The 21,075-nt window shown below is 40.6% G+C and overlaps 1 protein-coding gene and 1 long non-coding RNA gene across 4 annotated transcripts in view; one reads left to right on the top strand and one right to left on the bottom strand.

Annotated features, from left to right (window-relative positions):
- Window positions 1-46: 46 nt before the first annotated feature.
- Window positions 47-4,908, top strand: LOC128350775 (uncharacterized). 2 transcript variants are annotated; one of them, XR_008319452.1, is made up of 2 exons: window positions 47-185; window positions 2,912-4,908. It is a non-coding gene; the product is annotated as an uncharacterized LOC128350775 (long non-coding RNA). The 2 variants fall into 2 exon arrangements; XR_008319451.1 differs by having other exon boundaries at window positions 82-220.
- The window catches only part of CDC16 (cell division cycle 16), a 39,513-nt gene continuing 22,953 nt past the window's right edge, over window positions 4,516-21,075 (bottom strand). For both annotated transcript variants that reach the window (XM_053309447.1, XM_053309448.1), the window contains exons 8-18: window positions 20,389-20,522; window positions 18,524-18,603; window positions 15,013-15,062; window positions 13,556-13,629; window positions 13,167-13,292; window positions 11,978-12,130; window positions 9,679-9,742; window positions 8,343-8,404; window positions 7,614-7,749; window positions 7,409-7,499; window positions 4,516-5,274 (exon numbers count right to left, since the gene is read on the bottom strand). In XM_053309447.1, the coding sequence (XP_053165422.1) occupies window positions 5,009-5,274; window positions 7,409-7,499; window positions 7,614-7,749; window positions 8,343-8,404; window positions 9,679-9,742; window positions 11,978-12,130; window positions 13,167-13,292; window positions 13,556-13,629; window positions 15,013-15,062; window positions 18,524-18,603; window positions 20,389-20,522 (1,236 nt within the window). In that variant the 3' untranslated portion in view covers window positions 4,516-5,008. The remainder of the gene's footprint in view (window positions 5,275-7,408; window positions 7,500-7,613; window positions 7,750-8,342; window positions 8,405-9,678; window positions 9,743-11,977; window positions 12,131-13,166; window positions 13,293-13,555; window positions 13,630-15,012; window positions 15,063-18,523; window positions 18,604-20,388; window positions 20,523-21,075) is intronic.

Below are 21,075 nucleotides of genomic sequence, written 5' to 3' on the forward strand. Positions count from 1 at the left end.
TTTTCTTTCTTTCTTTCTTTTTTTAAGCGACGGAGCTCCTGCGAGTGACGAGGATGGAAACCGATGTTTAGGCAGCGGCTCCCCTTCGTTGTCCTGCATGGTTTGCGCGCCCTGATTCGTTACCGCTCTGCAAACCAGAAAGAACAGCCCTACTGATTTGTTATTCCCCTCACTTACCGGTTAAGGTCCATAGAGGGTTTTTTTTGACTCATTCCTTTGGGTAATATATGCCCCTCCAGATTCTCTCCGTAGGCTTATTTTTTATGATTATTCCTAATTCCGCAAAAGGAATGAGAAGATGTTTCCCTGTCCCAAAGGGGCTCACGTACTACCTTGTGAAAATCGGCTGCCAAACCTCTGCGGCTCTCAACCTCTGCTGACTACCCGTTTATCAGACTTTTCCATGGGGTTTTTAGAGCATGGCAGAATATTATGGCCGCGTTAAAACAGAAGACAAGCAGGATCGGGACGCCTTTGAGAGGGAGAAATTGGAAGGCTTTGTCCAGGGGCGTAGCTAGGGGAGAGGGGGCCCATTTTCACCCCCTCCCGGGTGGCCCCTCAAAGTGAGGAAGATAATGAAGAAAATAGGGAGGCGTGGAGCTGGGGGCCTCCCCAGGTTCTTTGAACCCATCCTCTCAATTATAGCTACACCCCTGGCTTTGTCTCTATGTTGTTCATTCATTCATTCCCCCGCCAGTATTATAAAAACTAGGCAGAGCTTCAGCAGGGTGAAGTTCATTAAAGGCTTCAAATAAAAGTTTTTCCTCAAACCCCCTTAAGCTGTATGGCTAGTGTGCTAAAGGCCACATTCTGTACATTAATTTAAGAGGAGAAAAGTAGGTAATATAATCTAAACATCATCCACTGATGCCCTACATTAAGTAAAGTAAAAGCGTGCCGTTGAGTCGGTGTCAAGTCCTGGCCACCACAAAGCCCTGTGGTTGTCTTTGGTAGAATACAGGAGGGGTTTACCATTGCCTCCTCCCATGTAGTATGAGATGATGCCTTTCAGCATCTTCCTGTGTCACTGCAGCCCAATATAGGTGTTTCCCATAGACTGGGAAACATACCAGCAGGGATTCAAACCGGCAACCTCTGGCTTGCTACTCAAGTCATTTCCCCTCTGTGCCATTAAGTAGCTCCTACATTAAGTAACTTCCATTGAATTCCATGGGATTTAAAGGCTAATGGTGCAGTGGGGAAGCAACCTGCCTAGAGAGCAGGAGGCTGTTGTTTCAAATCCCCGCTGGTGTGTTTCCAGTATATGGGAAACTCCTATATCAGGCAGCAGTGATATAGGGAAGGCATGAAAGGCATCGTCTCACACTGTGTGGGAGAAGGCAATGGTAAACCACTCCTGTATTCTACCAAGAAAACCAAATAGCTCTGTGGTTGCCAGGAGCTGACACCGACTCAACGGCACAACCTTTCGTTTTTTTCCTTTTCTCTGTTAACATATTAATTGCATTGTGATTTAGTTTGCAAGACACAAAATAATAATGGTAACTACTGTATACACCTATGAGTTGAAATGAGGGAAAAGGATATAAATTGATAGAAATTTCATAGTGAACTCATCCAAACAAGTCTTTTATAAATAAATAAAATCATCCCATTGGCTCTGATGGAAGCTTTCCTCATGGGACAAATAGCAGCCACTGTGGCGGGAGGAGACACAGGCTACATAAGAACCATGGTTGGGGCAAAGGGTTAAATGCCCTCTCATCCCATTCTGTGGTACTGATCCAGAACACTCCCATGCTTCTTCTTTAGAGGAGGGGGGAGGACTCAAGCATGTCTGCTCTGACACATTTAACTATTTGTAGTTTAGCCCTCAGTTAAGTAAAGTGGGCTGGAAACATGGTGAAGGGCTTAAACAAATATTACATTCTGCAGCACAATCTGGCAGGGAAAGTAAATCTTGCACATGTGCATTATATTACTTATATACACTTTTACCTGGGAAAAATATTTATTCTATTAACAAGATAGCACAACTTAATCTAAGTATCTTTAATAGAGTTATAGAAGGGGACTGTAATACATGAATTTACCTAGATTTTAGCAAACAGCATCAACAGAGGAGATTTGGCAGCAGAATATGGAGGAGAGGCTGAGCACTTTGAATACTTTGCCTGTGCTTATCTGTCACAATTCTGATTGGCTGACATACTTCAGAGAACAGTGATACATTTAAATTTTAATCTGAGATGTAGAAATTCATTTTTCTGATTTAATATATTTTTGTATTGAACTTTCATTAATACAGGAAAAGTTAAGCATAAAAAGCCCTATCAGTACTACTTTATTATATGAGTTTCCTATAGTCCAAAGCAATTTTTGCATGCCAGTGGGAAAATGTCACATTTAGACAAAAACATGTGGATTTCAGATTTAAAATATTTTCCTAATGATTTTCCATCCCTTTATATTTACATTGAAGCCAACTTTAGAAGGCAATCTTGTCATTAATCTGAGAAGATAAGAAAATACGGTTTTGAGGGGATAGTATTAGACTGCTTGGCATTTAACTTAAAGTTGCCACAGGGTTGGATCTTGTCCTCAGTGCTGTTTAACCTCTACATGAAACTATTGGGAGGGGTAGTTCAGAGTTTTTGATTTATCAATAGGCATATGAAAAGTCAGAATTGCAATGTGGGAATTGGTAAAAATTAGCCAAAATTCCAAACCAATATCAGGTCCCAAACATTGAGTTGGGATTGTCAGAATTAATGCCACAATGTTGGAATTCAGGATTTATGTCAGGATTTCAGAAATCTGACACCAAGGGGATATCTGACATCCCCAGGGCACCCAAAATCCCATTCCAATATCAGATCAGATTCGACATTTTCCATGGTGCACATGCCTAGTATTCTGATGACACACAGCTCTCTCTCTTTCTATTCAGTTCCAGGATAATGGTGAATGTCATGAATTGTAGGACTGGGTGTGAGCTAATATACTGAAACTAGAAGAGCGGATCAGTCTGAGAAGAGGCAATCAACCTGTTATGGTGGGCTTGTACTTCGTAAAGGGACAGATGAACAGTTTGCGAGTACTTCTGAACCTGTCTTTGCTCCTGCATAAACAAGTGACGGTTGTGAAAAGGAGTGCTTTTGCCCAGCTTCAGTTGGTGTAGCACCTTTGGCCTTCTCAGGAGGATGGTGTTGCTAATTACCCATGCCCTGATCACATCCAGATTGGACTACTGTGATGTTCTGTATTTGGGGATGCCCCTAAGAAGTGTCTGGAATGGCTACAGAATGCAGCAAAATTATGAACAGGAGCTCAGGTCTTTGACCACATTATGCCAGTGCTTTAGCAACTGTACTGATTTCCAAATTGCTTCCAGACTCAACTTAAGATGCTGATTCTTAACCTTAAGGCCATATATGGTTTAGGAACAGGACATATGAAGGACTGTCTCCTCTATGAAGCTGCCTACAGGCTCTGGTCAGCAGGGGACGATGCCCTGTTGCACGTACCTTTCCCCAGCAACGTGTGGGATCTGTGCCTGGGTTTTTTCATAGACCAGTGCCCAGGTTTTGGAACTTGCTAATGGAATTAATTTGTCCACTCACTGAGGATTTTCAAAAGACATGTGAAGTTTTGTTTGAACATACTTCTTATGGAATCATTCTGATCTTGCTGCTGCTGCTGCTGGTTATTTGTATGCTATTGCTGTTGTATTTGTTGTTTTTTAATAATTGTTAAAATTGCTCCCCCCCCCACTTTCCCCCCTGTGAACTGTTCTGGAGGCCTGATTTCAGGTGAATAGATACATTTAGATATACTTATAGATACACTTATCCATGTTTAGCCCTAGACAATTTGAATCTTGCTTGATGTGGATTCCCTGCTAGAACCTTGTATAAAATGCCACACATAGGATGTCCTCTCAAACAAAAGACCCTAGAAACTAGATATCCTACAATCCATACATTTCATTACTCTCTCTTGTCAGTTGTTAGGTCATCTAAAACCCCTATAGCTAGCATGGAAACAATAAAAGCAAGACTGGTTTGCTAATGCTTAGAGACTCTGTTCTGCACTACTCATTTGATGCATGCCATCTAGCATTCAGATTTGAACCCTGGCTCTATGATCTCTTTATTTTCTTCCCTAAACTGTTAACTGACTTCCAAGCTCAGTTCTGTCCTGTCTTTAAAAAAAATAAAAATTGATCCCATGTTTTCTGCAAATTTCATCTAGACTAGCCTGCTTTCTACTGATGCTGCTGCTTCAAGTTCAGATTTGTTCATAAATTAACCCAGCTGTGAACAAGGACCATTTTCCATTTCAAAACATTCCTCACCCTCATCTCTGAATTTCTTTTTAACAACCTCTTAAACTTCTGTAACGCAGCCAGACTTGATTTTCATTTAAACAGTAACCTTGCTACTATAAATACATGGAGTATAGATAAATACAGGCAGTATGTACAAACAGCAAAGAAGCTGAAGCAAATGACAAATATAAGACAAACAGAACTCAGAGCATTCACTACCATGCTTAAGATGATTTGCCAGCAATTTAATTAAAAATAAACTGGATCCAACGGATAAAAAATATTTTTCACAAATGCATGTAGGGGTTGAACAAAATTATGAAAACTTTAATTCTTTTTAAAGAATATATTGTATCAAAATCCTAAACTTGGCAGGAGGGCATTGTGACAAATATTTAGCATGTAAACATAAAAAGCTGGAAAGCCAAAGCAATAAATTCATCAGTTTTAGGACACAGAAACCAACATATTGTAAACCAAGTACTTTTTTAAACATTCACAGTCTCTTTATAATAGCAGTCACAGGATGCAATGAACAGTTTTAAAAAGGTGTATAATTTTGCAGAATAAAATTGATAAATTTCTTACAATAAACATTGTTACAGTCTTGCACAGTTCTCTGATGTCAAGAGTATTATGTAATTGTATATTTAAAAAGTAGTAGATTCCTAAGATGCAACAAAAATGCTTAAATAACATGACAAATCTGTTTTATAGTCACGTACTGTGATCTGACATGGATGTTTCTAACATCATATCACTTTCATTCATTTCAATTTCAAAGGTTTCATCTAATGGAGGAGGTGCTTCTGTAGTTTTCCTCTGATGTGGTGCTTCTAGTGCCATGATACTACTTTCTTCTAGAGTTTGCTTTTCAATATCAAATTCCAACACATCCCATGCAGGAGAAATGATGTTCTTTAAAGACTTCATAGTATGCACATCAAAGTCATAGCATCTTAATTTGTCCTTAATTGCAGTTCCTGAAATAAAACCTCCAGGTTAAAATTCTCAATGTACCCAATTAATTTCTGCCTGTGTTAAACTATTCTTTTCTGTCAAGCCCTCTGGACCATAATGCTTCGCCATGCATAGTTCATTACCAGTGTGGGGTAGTGGTTAGAGTGTTGGACTTTGAGCAGAGATAAACGTAAAGGATGCCGTTGAGTCGGTGTCGACTCCTGGCAACCACAGAGCCCTGTGGTTGTCTTTGGTAGAATACAGGAGGGGTTTACCATTGCCATCTCCCGCGCAGTATGAGATAATCAGATACCCAGATCCAAATTCCCACTCAGCCATGAAGCTCACTGGATGACACTGGGACAGCCTAACCTATCTGACAGGGTCATGAGGATATATGGCTGGATGTGTGTATGTCGGGAGGAGTGAACCTTCTAAGTCAGGACTGCACATCTTCAGTCCCCTTGCAGATGCTGGATTACAACTTCCATAATCCTTAACTATTGGCCACTGTGACTGGGGATTATGGGAACTGTAATCCAAAAACAGCTGGAGGGCTGAAGTTATGTAGCCCTGTTGTATGCCATCCTGAGCTCCTTGGAGGAAGAGTAGGATAGAAATATAATATTTCTGTAACTTTCTTAGCCAATTCATAGAGTGCACAGTAGGGATGTGCATGGAACTGGTTTGGAGTCCCTTTATGGGGGCTGCTGAGCCTGTTCGAACAGTGGGCGGTTCCGCCGGTTTGAAGGCGTGTGTGTGCATCTTTAAGGGTGGGGGAGGGTACACTTACCACTCCCTCCACTTCCCCCCTGCCCGCGCTCAAAGTTTTTTCTCAAAGTCCATCAGGGCAGCAGCATACCTCCCTGCCGCCCTGGAAGTAACCGGAAGTATCCGGTGCGCCTATGCGCTGGGCACGAGCACATGTCATGGGCACACATGGTGGTCATGTGTGCGTGCCTGTGCCCGGCACACTTAGGCCGCCTTCGAACCACCCCTGCTTTGTTCTGTGCACATCCCTAGTGCACAGTATGTTTCTATGTCAAGAAAACCTTTCTCCAATTAGTATTTACCTTATGAAATTGCCTTCCTTTAAGTCTCAGCATCATTAGCAAACTCAGCATCATTAGCAAACATGGCAAAATAAATGAATACAGTATTATTTTGAAAGCAACTGTACAAGTAGACCTCGCTATCTGTGGGGTTAGGTTCTTGGCCCAGCACTGCAGATAATGAAACTGTGGATGTCGGGATGTTAACTCAATGCAAACGCAGGGGGGCAAGAAAAAGAAAGGAGCACTGGCCTTTCGCCCCAAGCAGGGATTTCTCCTAAGTGCTGGCCAGGGCACGCTAATGCAATATCTCCCCGCCAGGGCGCACTAATGCAATACCCCTGTAGAGCAGGGGCCACCAGAGGGCCGATCGGCAGCCACTGCCCTGCTTACTCGAGTCCTGGCCTCTCTCCTCGTGCTGGTGTCTCCACCTGCCCACTCCTCGAGTGCTGCGGAATCCCCGTAGACTGGGGGGCCACTGGAGGCAGGGCAGGACTGGACTGGCATGAGGAGGGTCTTCCTCAGAGAACTGGCCCTCATGGCTGATGGGTGAGGGCTGCCTTATTCCTCCCAGGCCTCACAAGTCTCGTGAGACCCAAATCCTAACCCTAACCCTGTCCTGCCTCTAGTGGTACCCAGTCTACAGGGATGTCATGTTCGCATGACATCCTCTTGCCTGACAGACGGCAGCACTCAAGGAGCATGGGTAGTAGCGCAGGGGGAGAGGCCAGTGCTTGAAGAGCATGTGTGGAAGTGGCTAGCAATCGGCCCTTGCTCTACAGGGGATATTGCATTAGTGTGCCCTGGCAGGGAGAAAGGCCAGCACTTCCGCTGCAGGGAAAAGCCAGAACCGGATGCCGCCTTCACAGGAGAAAAAGGCCAGCACTCCTTTTCTCCTTTCTCCCTCTCACTCCTCACCAAAAACTGCAGATACGCGAACCCCTTACCCGTGATTAACAAGGTTCGTCCTCTATTTTTAAACTGTGGATATGCAAAACCGTGAGAAACAGAACCGTGGATAAGGAGGTTCTCCTGTACCAACACCCATAGTGGTATAGGATTATTTGAGTTGTACCAGAAATGTAAGAACAACAAAACTACTTACCAATGTAGGCTTCAGAATCGCCAATATACATTTCTATGCAGTGTCCAAGCATGGTAACTGAAAATGTATCATCCCTTCTAAGACCAAGGGCCTGATTAAACAAGACAAGTTACAACATTAAGAAGGGGTAAATATTACTTTAAACCCCTGTAACCAGGAGGTTAATAGCAAAGAACTTTGTCATAAAGAAAATGTATACACATACTGTATGAAAATAATCAATTGCACTTTCAAAGTTGCCCATCAAACTATGTATGTATCCAATGGCAGAATAGGTAGAAGCATTTTGAGGAATCAGCACTAGAGCTTGACGATGGTATTCAAGAGCTTCTTCATATTTTCTGTTAAGATAAATAAATATCACTTATATCACAAAACTATAGCAGTATTTTAGAGGTATGCTGCTATTAACAAGATCCCACCATATTTCACATTTAAAGGGTCACTTCATATTTACTATTCCTTTTTCAGAGAAAGAATCTCTAGAAAACACAATTGACAAGAATTTTGTCATTAAAAGTAACAACCACCACCCAAACTCCACAAGGTGAAGAGAAAGAAAACAAAAGGAAACTGAAGCTGTCAGAAGTAGTAAAACATCGTTAGTAGATATGTAGTCAACAGTAGTCATGAACTTTGAAGGACACTGAAGATTCAGCCCTGGCTACTGGAAGCTCAATTCAGCCCTTGGCTTTCTGAATATTACTAAAGCATGTTAGATGTTACTAAAGTATTTCCAAATTTCTCTCTTCAACTACAAGGACTAGAACTCTTCTTTTTAAAAACACAGCTGCAATTTTCAGGATGTCACATGCCATTAATACATAAACTCTTGAAAATGTAAACTACACATAAAACTGGGCCCTCAATGCAATTAAATACAAATGCTTTTGAAAGTAATAACAATTGGTCAAATACTGTTTTTTCCACTTACTTGAGCTTTCTGCATACATGTCCCAAATTGTTCAATAAAGGTTCCCACTTATCAACCGTCACCTGCAAAACAAGCACAAATCATATGTGAAAACCACATTTTAATGTGTGTCTCATAAAGGAAAATTTAACTGGTGTGTGTGTGTATATAAAAACACTTTCAAATGGCATGAAACCATGTATTGCATGAAAAAATTGTGTGCTAGGATCCAGAAAGCTACTTGTGCATCCAAGTCCTTGGGCAAGCCGAGCAGATTAAAAGATTTCCCCCCTTTCTTTGAATGGCAGACCTCAATGCCATAAGAATATAAGGAAAGCCCTGCTAGATCAAGCCCAAGGTCAAGGTCCATACATCAGGCTGGATCAGGCCCAAGGCCCATCTAGTCCAACATCTAGCATCATACAGTGGCCCACCAGATGCCTCTGGGAACCCCACAGGCTAGAGATGAGGACATGCCCTCTCTTACTGCTACACCCCTGCAACTGGTATTTAGAGGCATATCACAAACTATATATGAAGCTCCTCTTAGTAAAGAAGTTTGCTATGCAATGTTAGGGGCTGCTGGATCTAGATGTGTGTATAATTATATGCCAGCTATAAATGATGTAGCCCAATATAGGCCTAATTATAAATAATTATGTAACATGTTACAGAAAGGCTATAATGGCTACGATTCTACCCACCGGCACAGCGACTGAGATATGCAGCTGTACCAAAATCCTGTTCAAGTCAAAACATGTGCACAAGGGGTGGATTGCAACATCAGACAGCCATTGCTAAGTGGTGAGGAAAGTTAGGACACATCTAGCAACCAGCACAGGAAAAAATAATTGAAATTCTTGGGTTGTGCTGGTCACTAGAGATCACTGAACATGTGTAGCATCTGAACAATACAAGTAGTGAACAAAGATGGTGGAGGACAGCCTGGGTCCCTCTCACTCTCCATTGGTGACTGAACAGTGAAGTGTGTCCTGCACACCTTCAGATCACAACAGCCAAATGCACAACTTCCCATGAGGCAGTCAGAAACCTATAAACCCACTGTGATGGTCTTGCTCCACTTTTCAATATGAATAGCCTGAATGACAGAGTCTGGATACTCCTGGGAGGAGCACAGAATGCTTGGCTATGATGATAAATCAATATATGTCCGGGTCTACTGAAGCATGAGGTGGGGATCTGCATGTGTTTTGCTTCTAGGAGTTGGATAATTTCTGAGTAGGGTGCTCATGGCTGGGCATAGCCCGTCCCTGATGGGTTCCAGCATGTTATCTTCTGGCAAAGGCAGGGTTGTAGCCAATCATATTAATAAGGACTAAAAGAATAATCAAAATACCTCATTTCCAATGGCTTTAATTTTCTCTAATGCATCAAGAAACCACTTTTCTGCAGTTTTCCAGCTGAAAGAGGTCACCAAGATAAAGCACACTTACTGATTCATCTCTTCTAACTGATAAATCCCTTCAAATTAACAATCTATGTTTTATTTTAAAGGAACTTTTTTTTCTCTTAGTCTCTGTACAGAGAAGGTTATTAACATCCAGCATTAAAAGTACCTATAGTAACTTTCTTTAAAAAGGTATACACAGATGAACAGGAAGTCCTCAGTCTTACGACACAACTGGTTGCTGAAAACTGTTTCTTAAGAATCATCTTAAACTGTTTCTTAAGAATCATCTTAAATCAGAATCAATTTTTCCATAGGAAACAATATTATAAATGGGGGTTAGATTTCCGAACCAAGGCCAAATATCCTATTTTTTTTCGTGCTGCTGTCAAATCTGGAGGTGTGTTAGTCCCAGATGTGCAGACATGTAGCAGAGAAAGTGATGGTAGAGAAACAGAAGTTGCTAACTGGGCAAAGAGGCACCTTTTACCATGGTGATTCTCTTTATTTAGCAGGGGGAGAGTAACTGGCCCTATCCACCCCCAGCACAGTACTTCCAGTGACTGTTGCTGGTGTGTGTCTTATGTTTCTTTTTAGAATGTGAGCCCTTTGGGGACAGGGAGCCATCTTATTTGTTTTATTTCTCTTTGTAAACCGCCCTGAGCCATTTTTGGAAGGGCGGTATAGAAATTGAATTATTATTATTATTATTATTAATATTAATATTTACACGTGCCATGCACATCCTTCCTGGGTCTCTCTCATTTTTCCATGGAAGGCAGGGAGGCAGGCAACTGGGTAGCTTACCTCCTTCTCTTCCTGGGCAACAGACAGGGAAGAAAGTGGGGTGGGCAGGAAGCAGTGTGTGGAAGCTGGGAATAGGCTGGGCTGTCTCCCCCTCCATCAGAGCACAGCAGCAGCTGAGTCTGGAGAAGGAGGAGGAGGAGTGGAAGCAGCAGTGGCAGCAGGGAAGCGTCCTCAGTTTCAGGTGCAGCAGCTGCTGCCACCAGGACTGCCAGTCTCAATGACAATGTGAATCTGAGCCACCATTGTTGCCTCCTCCTCCTCTAGCCTGTGCATCAGTAGTCATGAAGCAGAGCCTTCCCTCCTGCAGCAAGTGTTGTAAAGTTGAAATACAATTGTTAAGTTGAAATAAGGTGGCTATTTACAAATGTCTTAAGTGCCTTTCATCTTCAATCAGAGCTTCTTAAGTTGAGGACCGCCTGTATATGAGTTTCCAAAGTAACTGTTTGTTAACTATCCTTAACAGTGTAAGAAAAGTTATTAAAAGATACAGAATAGTGAGAAGTAGTCAAGAGTTTAAAAACAAACCTGAGGGATAAAATAATATACTGGATGAACAACCTAGTTATCAGTTACTGTGATAGGTGGTATATGCCAACTAATTTGCATTCTCTCTCTCTCTCTCTCATATGGCAGTAACAACATATTAAACAGTATTTGATTTTAATTGTCTAACTTTCTCAATTTCACAAGCCAGCAGTATTTTTGCCAATGGCAATGGAAAGTGATCACTGCCACTGCAATATTTTAAACTAATGAGTGGAGGATGATTTCTAAACATGGAGGAGCTAACCAGAAATAACAACGAGTTTTGTGGCACCTTAAAGATTAACACATTTGTTGTATCATAAGCTTTTGTGAACTATGTCCACTACGATCAGAAAAATAAAATGCACTCTTTAGTAGACAGGTATCCTCAGAGGGCTGCTCTGTTTGCAGAAGGTGTGTCTGTGTAGTTTCCAGGGACTCCCTTCTTAATTTCCAGCCACTGGCATTGTGTCACACACTGAAGGTTGAATCCCTTGACCCTCAGAAACAACTCTTCAAGAGGCTTGGAGGATGCAACGAGAAGGCAAACTCAGAAAGTGACTTGTATGAACGATCTTCTCCTAGTGCCACTCAAGATGCCACCTAATGTGAATTATCAGCATATTTACATTTATCACCAGATTGGCCTTCCACATTTCCTACCATTTGACTACTTTTCAAATTTTTTGTTCAGTACTCATGTATATATAGAAGGATTACAAGTACATTTCATACACCTGATGAAGTGGACTTTAGTTCATAAAAGCTTATGCCACGAAAAAATTAAGGTGCCACAAGATTGTTTTTGTTGCTACAGACTAACATAGCCATTCCTATGGAAGTGGTAACAAGAAAAGGAAATTATACATAGATTGTGCCGTATCTACAAAGATAAGCCACAATAAAAGAAACTTACTCTCCATTCTGAAATGCTACTACCCCAACTTCATGCATAACAAAAGGATCTTCAGGTGCAATACATAAAGCTTGGCTGAAAAATCGTTCAGCTAATTTTGAGTTGTTGGTCAAGCCATACTCCAGTCCAATATAAAGCATTGGCAAATGGCAGCTGCAAAAGAATAAAGATAAATATAATATATCAGATATAGACAAACTACAAAACTATATTACTACTAGCTGGGCGCAGAGCATCTGTGCCTCTAGTTCACACGCCACTTTCTCCCCCTGCCCACCCCGCCTCCACTTTTTTGCCCGCCCACCACCTTCTTTGCCCCCCTGCCCCATCTTCATCGCCCACCAGCCGTCTGTCTTCTTCCCCCCGCCGTCTTCGTCTTCTGCCCGCCTGCCCCCACCGCTTTCTTTGGCTGGCCGGCTGCCACCATTTGCTGCCCTTTTATTTGCCTGCCAGATGGCTGGCTATCACCACCATTTTCTCCCACATCCCCGTCACTCTCCGGGCAACTGCTTGCAAAGTCTTGCGAGACCTGCCACACATGGGATTAGTGACGGGTATGCCTTAGAGAAATATATATAAAGAAGATATTTATTCATTCATTCATTCATTCATATTATTTATTCGATTTTTATACCGCCCTTCCAAAGTGGCTCAGGGCAGTTTACAATTAAAACAAAACCATTAAAACCAGTAATAGTTAAAACATAAATAAAAACAATATAAAACATAAATTAACCATTGAAACATCATAAAAAACAAACAATTAAAAAACCCTGGAAACTAGGTTATAGCATTAAAACAATTAAAACTAATTAAAAACCCTGAAAGGCCAGGCCTTTTGAGGGCTCTCCTGACCAAAGATATACACAATAGCAAACCATTCTTGTTTCAATAAAAGCATGTGAACTAGTGTTATATAGTTTGATAAGCTGATCCACAACACACTAATATTGATGTGTGGGATACCAACCGTGAGCAACAAATACATTCCTATGATAATGTCATCAATGATATTGCAAAGTACAACTCAAACAGTAAGGACTTCTTAGGACAGATTGTTTTTCCTTGTTAGCGACTTTAAATGGGGAAAAAAGATTACCCCATCTTGATACACCCTTCACTAAAGCAGACCACCTGACAATTTCATTAAGCTATATTAATATCACATAGCAATTTGATTCTCACATACCCTTTCATTAGTTGGGCTGCTGTGAAGTATGCAGCCATTGCTTGATCATGCTCACTTTCAACAGCAAATGAGTGTCCATATGCTATCCATGCTGGCCCATATGTTCTCTCAAGTGTAGTAGCTTTGCTGAAACACAAAACACAAATGCTCAAAATAAAGGTCAGTGAAATATGTAATATTAATAGCATATTAGCAAAAAATGGAAGCTTGAAAAATAGTGCTGAGAGTGATCAAGTATTTACTAAACTGTGCAAACTCTAGTTTTCAAATATTCTTGTGACCTGTAATTGCTTATTCCATCAAGGCATAGGGTTTCTTACATGTTTAAAACTGTATACATTTTACAAGATTGTTTCATTTAGCTTTAAGGTTTGTAAATTTAAGCTTACCTAAGATATCTTCTGGCATGCTCGTTTTTGTGACCAACCATAAGATAATAGCATCCTACTGCAAACCAGGAGACCTAGTCACCAAATAAAAATTATTAAGCATATAGCAGATTACTGATATGATAAAAAATCAATGACAGACAAATCTTTCACTATTTATGCAAACACAGGCATATGCACTTTGCAAATGTTTGAACTTCAGGCCACTTATTGAGGATGATGCCCAGGACATACAACTCAAGGGCTTGCATCCATTCAGGCTGACTTTCAACTTTTGTTTGTTAAAGAGTGGAACCTCAAACTGCTTTGGCATTTGTGTTGTTCTTACATTTACATTGGTAACATACTTGAATGAGTGCTCACTGAAGAAATACAGCTCTCCTTTTAATGTGTATAATCCTAAAAAATATGCCATTGCTCATTTAGACATAGTTCTTGGGAACTGAATAGCCCCACATAAGATCGAATTTTAAAGGCAGAATGAATAGCCATTATTTGAAATATCAAAACTTTGTTAGGCTTTCATTTTAGGCAATGAAAATATTTTTCCTTGACCATGAGGCGAGTCTCACAATCAGTGAGACTCACTGTAAGGGGGTTAGCGGGGAGAGTGGGGTTAGTGGGGATTGGCCACCCACACAACTGCTGGCTCCGTCACGGAGCCAGCGGGGGCTGCTGGGATCAGGGGTCGCGTAGCCCCCGGAAGTTCCAGTATGCCCCACGTGAGCACACGGGGCATCCTGGAGAGACCCCCGAGCCTGGGAGGCTGCTTGCAGCCTCCTGGTTGGGTGTCTACTCGTGTGTCACTGCGTGCTGCGGCAACACACAAGCAAAATGCTGAGGTTAACGGAGCGCTCACTCCATTAACCTCAGCTAAGGGGAGGGGTACTTTGGGAAGTTTGCTGCCGGAAGCCATGTGGCTCCCGTTGCAGCACACGATCACCAAAAAGCGGGCTAGGCTCCCTTAGCCCACACTTTGGCGAGCGTGAGAATTGCCTCCATATATCTTTAAAATGTTCCAAAGGTTTTGTATTGTTAGACATTTGTTGCAGGGGTTACAGGTGACTTTCATGAATAATGTGCTTCTCTTAGGGCAATATCTTATTTTCCTAGTGCTCAATCAATAGTATTTTGTTGCTGAAAAACCACTTTCCCAAAAAGCATTTGCAGTTGTCAGTGCTGCATAGACTGGGCTGTGTGAATGTCAAATACTTTGTGAATAGTACTTAAGACATCATGAGAGATGTTCAACACAACCCCTCCTCTACCAGGCCTACCTCATTTTGTGCAATTTAAAAAGTCTAGTTTATTACTTTATGTAACACTAACAAAGAAGCAGTACCTCCAGCAACATTATCCTTCAGTTTTTCTGTGGATTCTACAATATATATTCTAATTAACTTGTGTTTTGATGCTAGTACAAAGTATATGAAACAAAAAACAAAGATACAACTTACAGGATTATTTGGGTACAAGTCAACCAGTTTATGGGAAAGATAGAAAAGTTCTAGGAGAGAGGAAAAAAATGGTAATACATTTAAAAATAATATCTGTGTTAGAAATATCATTACTGGGAAACATTCAGATTAAAAGCGATGTGAGCAGAATGCTTCTGCTCACACAGCAGAAGTAGGCCGATTCTCAATTCCTTCTGCAGCCCCGCAACTCCTCTGCAAATATGTTGCTGAAAACCATCCCATCCATAAGTATACTGGTTGTGTGACTTTTATCCTGGATACTATTCATCATTAGCAGTCTCTCATGCTGGATACCAAAATTAGTACTGTACAGAAATAGTGATGTCTTCTATTGCTCTTCTTCCTTTTATGCAGAGATATGGGTGGAGCATTTCCCTATACTTTACTTTTCTGTGGGGAAATCTTTCATTTATAAAAATTATATGCAGTAGTGTAAGGTCCAGATTACCCCCAGGGACATATTTTTATTTATTTATTTATTAAATGTATATCCTGCTTTTCCTGCGAGGAGCTCAGAGTGGTATATATGGTTATTTTTATCCTCACAACAACCCTGTGAGTTAAGTTAAGCTGAGAGATACATGACAGGCCTAGAGTCACGCAGTGAGTTTCATGGTTGAATGGGGATTCGAACTCAGGTTTTCCCAGTCCTAGTCTAACACTCAAACCACTATGCTATGTTGGCTCTCAATATTTTTGTGTCACACCAGAAGCTTCAGAGGAGAGGGGAAATCAGATCAGAGAAAATCATCTGCAATGCTAATCATTGGTCATTGTTTTATAAAATTGATTTGTAACCATAAGTCAATTACAATGCAGTATTAGGGAAGCTTAGCAATTCTACAGTTGTAATTAATGTTTTTCAGGCGATTATCTTTAGGAAGTATGTAAGAGAGAAGTTATATGTTTTATTGAACATTCCAATAAAAGTTGTCGGTACTGTACACTGGAATCAGCACCCTATCTCCCTGACAAAATGCAGAGGCAGGCACTCCTGACACAATCAGCACCAGGCAATACTTGCTCTTTCTGGTGCCGGGCGCTTGCCCCCAGAATCAAAGAGTGGGAATAGGATGTTGGAAGCTGCGTGGAATTGCCAGGAGGGTACTAACAGGACACTGGGAGGGCACATAGGCGTACCTGGAAACAGTGCTTCCTCAGCACTGGAAGAAGTTCCTAGGTGGTCTCCACACGTCTTCCCAGCAATCTTACAGCTTCCCAGCATCCTATTAGAAGCCTCAGATGCTGGTGAAAATTGTGCCCCCCACCAGGTGCCAGAAATAGCAAGTACTGTCTGGAGCTGAGCAGCCACTTCCATGCGATGCCAGGAGAGCGTGTATTTCTATCAGAGCCAGAGATTCTGATGCACAGGCCTATTAAAGTTCATTCCTTTCAGCATAACATTTAAATCACATTAAGTGTTTTTAGTTATTCCCACCCCACAACCCCAATCTAATATTTCAGTTCAGCTACTTGAAAAACCTTTGAGATACATCTTGGGAAATAAATAAGGCTTTAAAAGAAACTAAATAAATATGTCAAATAACATGCCAGATCAGATCACAATCCATTTAAGGCATTAAGAGAATATGCATTATAAAATTTTCTGAGAACATTTTCTGAGGAAAAAATTCAATGCAAATGTTATGCAAAAGAGAAAAAATGTGCATGAGAAAATCTTCCAGAAAAAAACCTGGAAAATCTGCATCCCACTTTTATTATTATTTTCTAACATGGCTGGTACTTTTAAAGGCACCATGGACATCAGTTAACCCAGTGAGATCAGTTTTTAAAAAATAATCTCAATACAAATCCTTCCAAACAACTACTGCTCAATATATTAATGGCTAGCACATATAGAGTTACAAAAAAACAGCTACAACTACACTGAAAACCTCCTAAACACTAACACATTTTTATCAGCAAAGCTCTCTTTTTTCCATTTATTTTGCATGGCTATCACTTTCCCTCCCCCCACTTTTATGGTAAGAAGCCAACCTTTTTGCTAGGAATAAGCGTATCAATAGTTCCCTTCTCTTGGTATGGATCACTGCCTAAACAAGATTAATTCTTGCACTTAACTCTTTTCCCATGCAGATAAGTCACTACTACAGATTTGTTGGCTCTGCACTAAAAATTAAGTGCAAGATTACGAGTAAGAATTGAATGACAATATTTTTAAAATGACAAATATTAACTACTTAACGTCATCTTAACAGTTGTTAAATATAAGAGGCTTTTATCCTAATCCGCTCTTGCACAAACAGAAGGCACTTCTGTTTACGTGTGTGTGTGTGTGTGTGTGTGTGTGAGAGAGAGAGAGAGAGAGAGAGTCCATCACCCATTTTTCCTTAAGCCCTCCACACACCATATAATGCTGTTACGGAAGGTTCCATGACCCTTAGAACTGGATTTTCAGGTGCAGAGGGCTGCTTTGCTGTGGAGGGGGTGAGGATATTCCTTAGAATACAAGCCAAGGTTTAAAATACAAATGTGCAGTCTAATAGGATGAATCAGCTACCCAGAATTTTTTTTTTTTTTTAAGAATCTATCATCATCATTAGTAGTTAAATCAAATCCTTAAATCTGGACCTAAAGATCTTCTTCGGAGACCTTCCTCTGAGTGCCCCTGCCAAATAAGGTGAGAGGGCCTCTTTGGTGGTTGCACCCCATATATGGAATAGCCTCCCCAGTGAAGTTCACCTGGCTTCATCACTATGTTCTTTTAGATGCCAGGTAAATACTTTTTTGTTGACTTAGGTCTTTTAAATTTTGATTTTTAAACTGATTTTAAAAGAGATTTTAAATTGTATTGCATTTTCTCCCCACTGCCTTTTGATGTGTTGTGTGTGTTTATTTTATGTTAATGAGGTGTTGTGAGCCAATCAAAGAACAGTTGGTTATGGAGCGGCTAACAAAGATTATTATCCATTATTATTATCCATATTTAATGCATTTGATTTTATACATTGTGGTAACTGCTTACATAATAATCCAAACTAAATCAATCTTAATGTGAAAATTCATCCTGAACACTAAAATTACAGAGGAAAATTGACCACTCCAAAACGGAAGAATCATGCCAATGAAAATGCAGCCTACATAACATCAAGTTATTTTTCACATTTATCTATTCTCTGTTGCAAAGGAAGATTATAGGTATCTCTACAAGTTCACTTCTTTCTCAAATCAAAACACAAAAAATAGATCTAATAACCCATAAGGAGAGGATGCATTCATTTTACTGTAAAAAGGAAGCTGGCCAACAGAATGTTAAAGGGTAAAAGTAAGTTGTAAAACATAGGAAAATATTTTCTCCTTCACAGCTCTCAAACAATCACTACTTACAAAAATTCACATTTTCTACTTTATCAGAGGTAAGAAGCCAGCTCTGGAGACATTGCAACATGTAGAGGGATGAACAACAGAAAAATATGCCTGGAGTCCCTTTTATAAGAAATAATTGACATATGCTAAAAGAAATTCTCACCATTTGCTTTATTCAGCTCCACAAGCGTCCCAATATGCACAGGTAAACAACTGGCATGGAAGGGGTCCTTTTCCATTACTCTAAAAATATCCAGAAATAAGACCCCCAATTTTAATTAAGTTACTTAAGTAGATCATTGCTGTTGTAACATACTGTAACATTATTTATTTTTGTATCCCTCCTATCCTCCAAGCATTTGAGAAATGCAGAAAAGGCTGCAGTTTGTCTTATATTATATAAAACTCTAGATATTTATGATAATTAATGATTGTAATATATATTTATAATTTATATAAAACTAGATATTAGTATTATTCACTAATTTCTTTGGGCAAAATTACATATTCAATGGTGAACAAAGTGTTTGGGAAGCCAGATGGCAGTTTCTCTTATCCAAGTGGTGATGGGGTGTTTTCAGGGTGAATGCTGTGTGAGGTGCTACTTAGCCTTTTCCTTACCTGTCACTTCCCCCCTGAAAGGCTTATCCTTTCTCCCCACCAGGCTGAGAATGCTTCCATCATAAACACACATCTGGATTCCCAGGTTGGGGACAGGTTTCCAGAATGAACAGAAAATGTAAACCATGTGGGTAAGTGGCAGTGGATGAGAATCTCACCTTGCCAAAAGCAGGGGACAAGATCAGAAGTCAGTGGACACTGAAAGTGGTCTCAAGGTGCCATCACTTCCATTAATCATTGATGGAAGGGAGACCATTACATATTACCTTATTAAGAGGGCACTGTGAATTGCTCATCACTGCACTCTATAAATAAGTCTCACATTTAACCATAAAAGTTAATTCAATAAGACATATGGGGTTTTTTTTTGTTTGGTAATCTAGTACTATTAAAAGTGTCATTCACTTTATATGAGTGTGGACAGTGCTCTCTGGAATATTCTGTCTTCTTTGAAAGCATGAACTCCATGGATAGCATCCACAGTGGTGCGCAAGCAATGGCACAAGCCATTTTTTCTAGGCCCCTGCTCCTCTCTGCTATCTTGTGAGTCCCCCCTTCAGAAGTCCTTTCCCAAGGATTAAGGAACCTTGGCAATGGCACAAGGTGAAGCACAGGTGGCTACAGGGGGAGTGGGGGAAATCTTGTAAAACTAACTGAAACACCTCATTACCAAATACAGAAGGTGCCTCCATCCAGTTTCCAGGAATTCCCCTCTCCCCTTGCAGCCACCTGTGCTGTATTTCGCATTGTCCCTCAACCCTCAAGGTCCCTCAACTCTCAAGAATATATTTTCAGGGAGCTGTAGAGAGAAGGAAAGGGTGGGGGAAAATGGCTTGTGCTTTTGTGCAAGCCCTGCTTTAGATGCCTATTACAATATTTTAAATCTTTACAATATAATGCAATTGTTTTATTAAAGCATGAAAATAATCCTGTGTGAAACTATGTAATCAAATATGTCCTGCAAGAAAATAATGATACGATTAAAACACACACAACTGCAGGGGTCAGTGTTTTTGTGTGCCTATACTATGTGCTCTACAAACAGTGGCTCTCACCCCTCCTTTGGAGCTTCTAATTGCCAGAGAAATGTAGCAAGCAAACTGAAGGTACCACAAGACTCATACCACCCCAGATAGTGCATTACTACTTGAAGCTTTCCAGTTATTTCCTTGCACATATGTCCAAAATGAATAGAACTTAGCACAGGCCACAGTTATACAATATATTATGTTTTAAATTAAATAGAGAGATAAATGCTAGGAAGTTATTAACCAATTTAGTATGCAGAACACAATAGCACAATATCAGCTAGCTTCCACAATACATATTTAATAAATCACTCACAGATTGAGATTAACTCATAAAGTTATGTCAGATAAGTACTATTTTATAACAAAAGCTGCTTACACAGAAGTGAGCTTGTAACACATTTTGAAATCGCAGTTGTAGTAGTGTCTTTCTGCTAAAGACACTACAACATCCAGATTGTCTTGTAGACCATCTACAGATTCAGGAATCAATGTTTCACTGGGTTTATTATACTGAAAGACAAGAAATAACCAAGTCATGGCTCAGATCCACAATCCACTCTAGAGGTACATAGGCTCTCATATTTTGCACCATCATAGAACATGAGGAAAAGGAGCATTGGTCACTCACTGTGAAGGTGCCTTCTTGCTGCCAGATTTGAGGTCATCTTCCGGCATGCTCCAGATACATGACAAATCAATTAAGCCAAACCTTTAAAAGGCAGGGAAGGATAGCCCCTCCCAGTTAGTCAAGCCAAGCAGTTAGAAAAACATAAAGAGAAAGGTGAATACCAGACAGAGAACAAAGGAAGTGCATACCAGTAGACGCTGATGCCCCTCAGGTGGGTCAAGATGTCCTCAAATCTGGCTGCAAGGAGCCCTCATGGTGAGTGACCAATGATCCTTTCTCAGCTGCCAGATGAGGACATCTCACATGGGCTGTACCACAGCAAACAGACCCAGGAAGAGGGGCATCACTGGCTACTGGGGCAGAAGAATATGTTGAAGAAAACATCTCCCAAAGGTGGCTTGAGAGGACTTGCGGATGTCTTTGTAATACCTGGTA

The sequence above is a fragment of the Hemicordylus capensis genome, chromosome 3, assembly GCF_027244095.1.
Source record: "Hemicordylus capensis ecotype Gifberg chromosome 3, rHemCap1.1.pri, whole genome shotgun sequence".
Taxonomy (NCBI): domain Eukaryota; kingdom Metazoa; phylum Chordata; class Lepidosauria; order Squamata; family Cordylidae; genus Hemicordylus; species Hemicordylus capensis.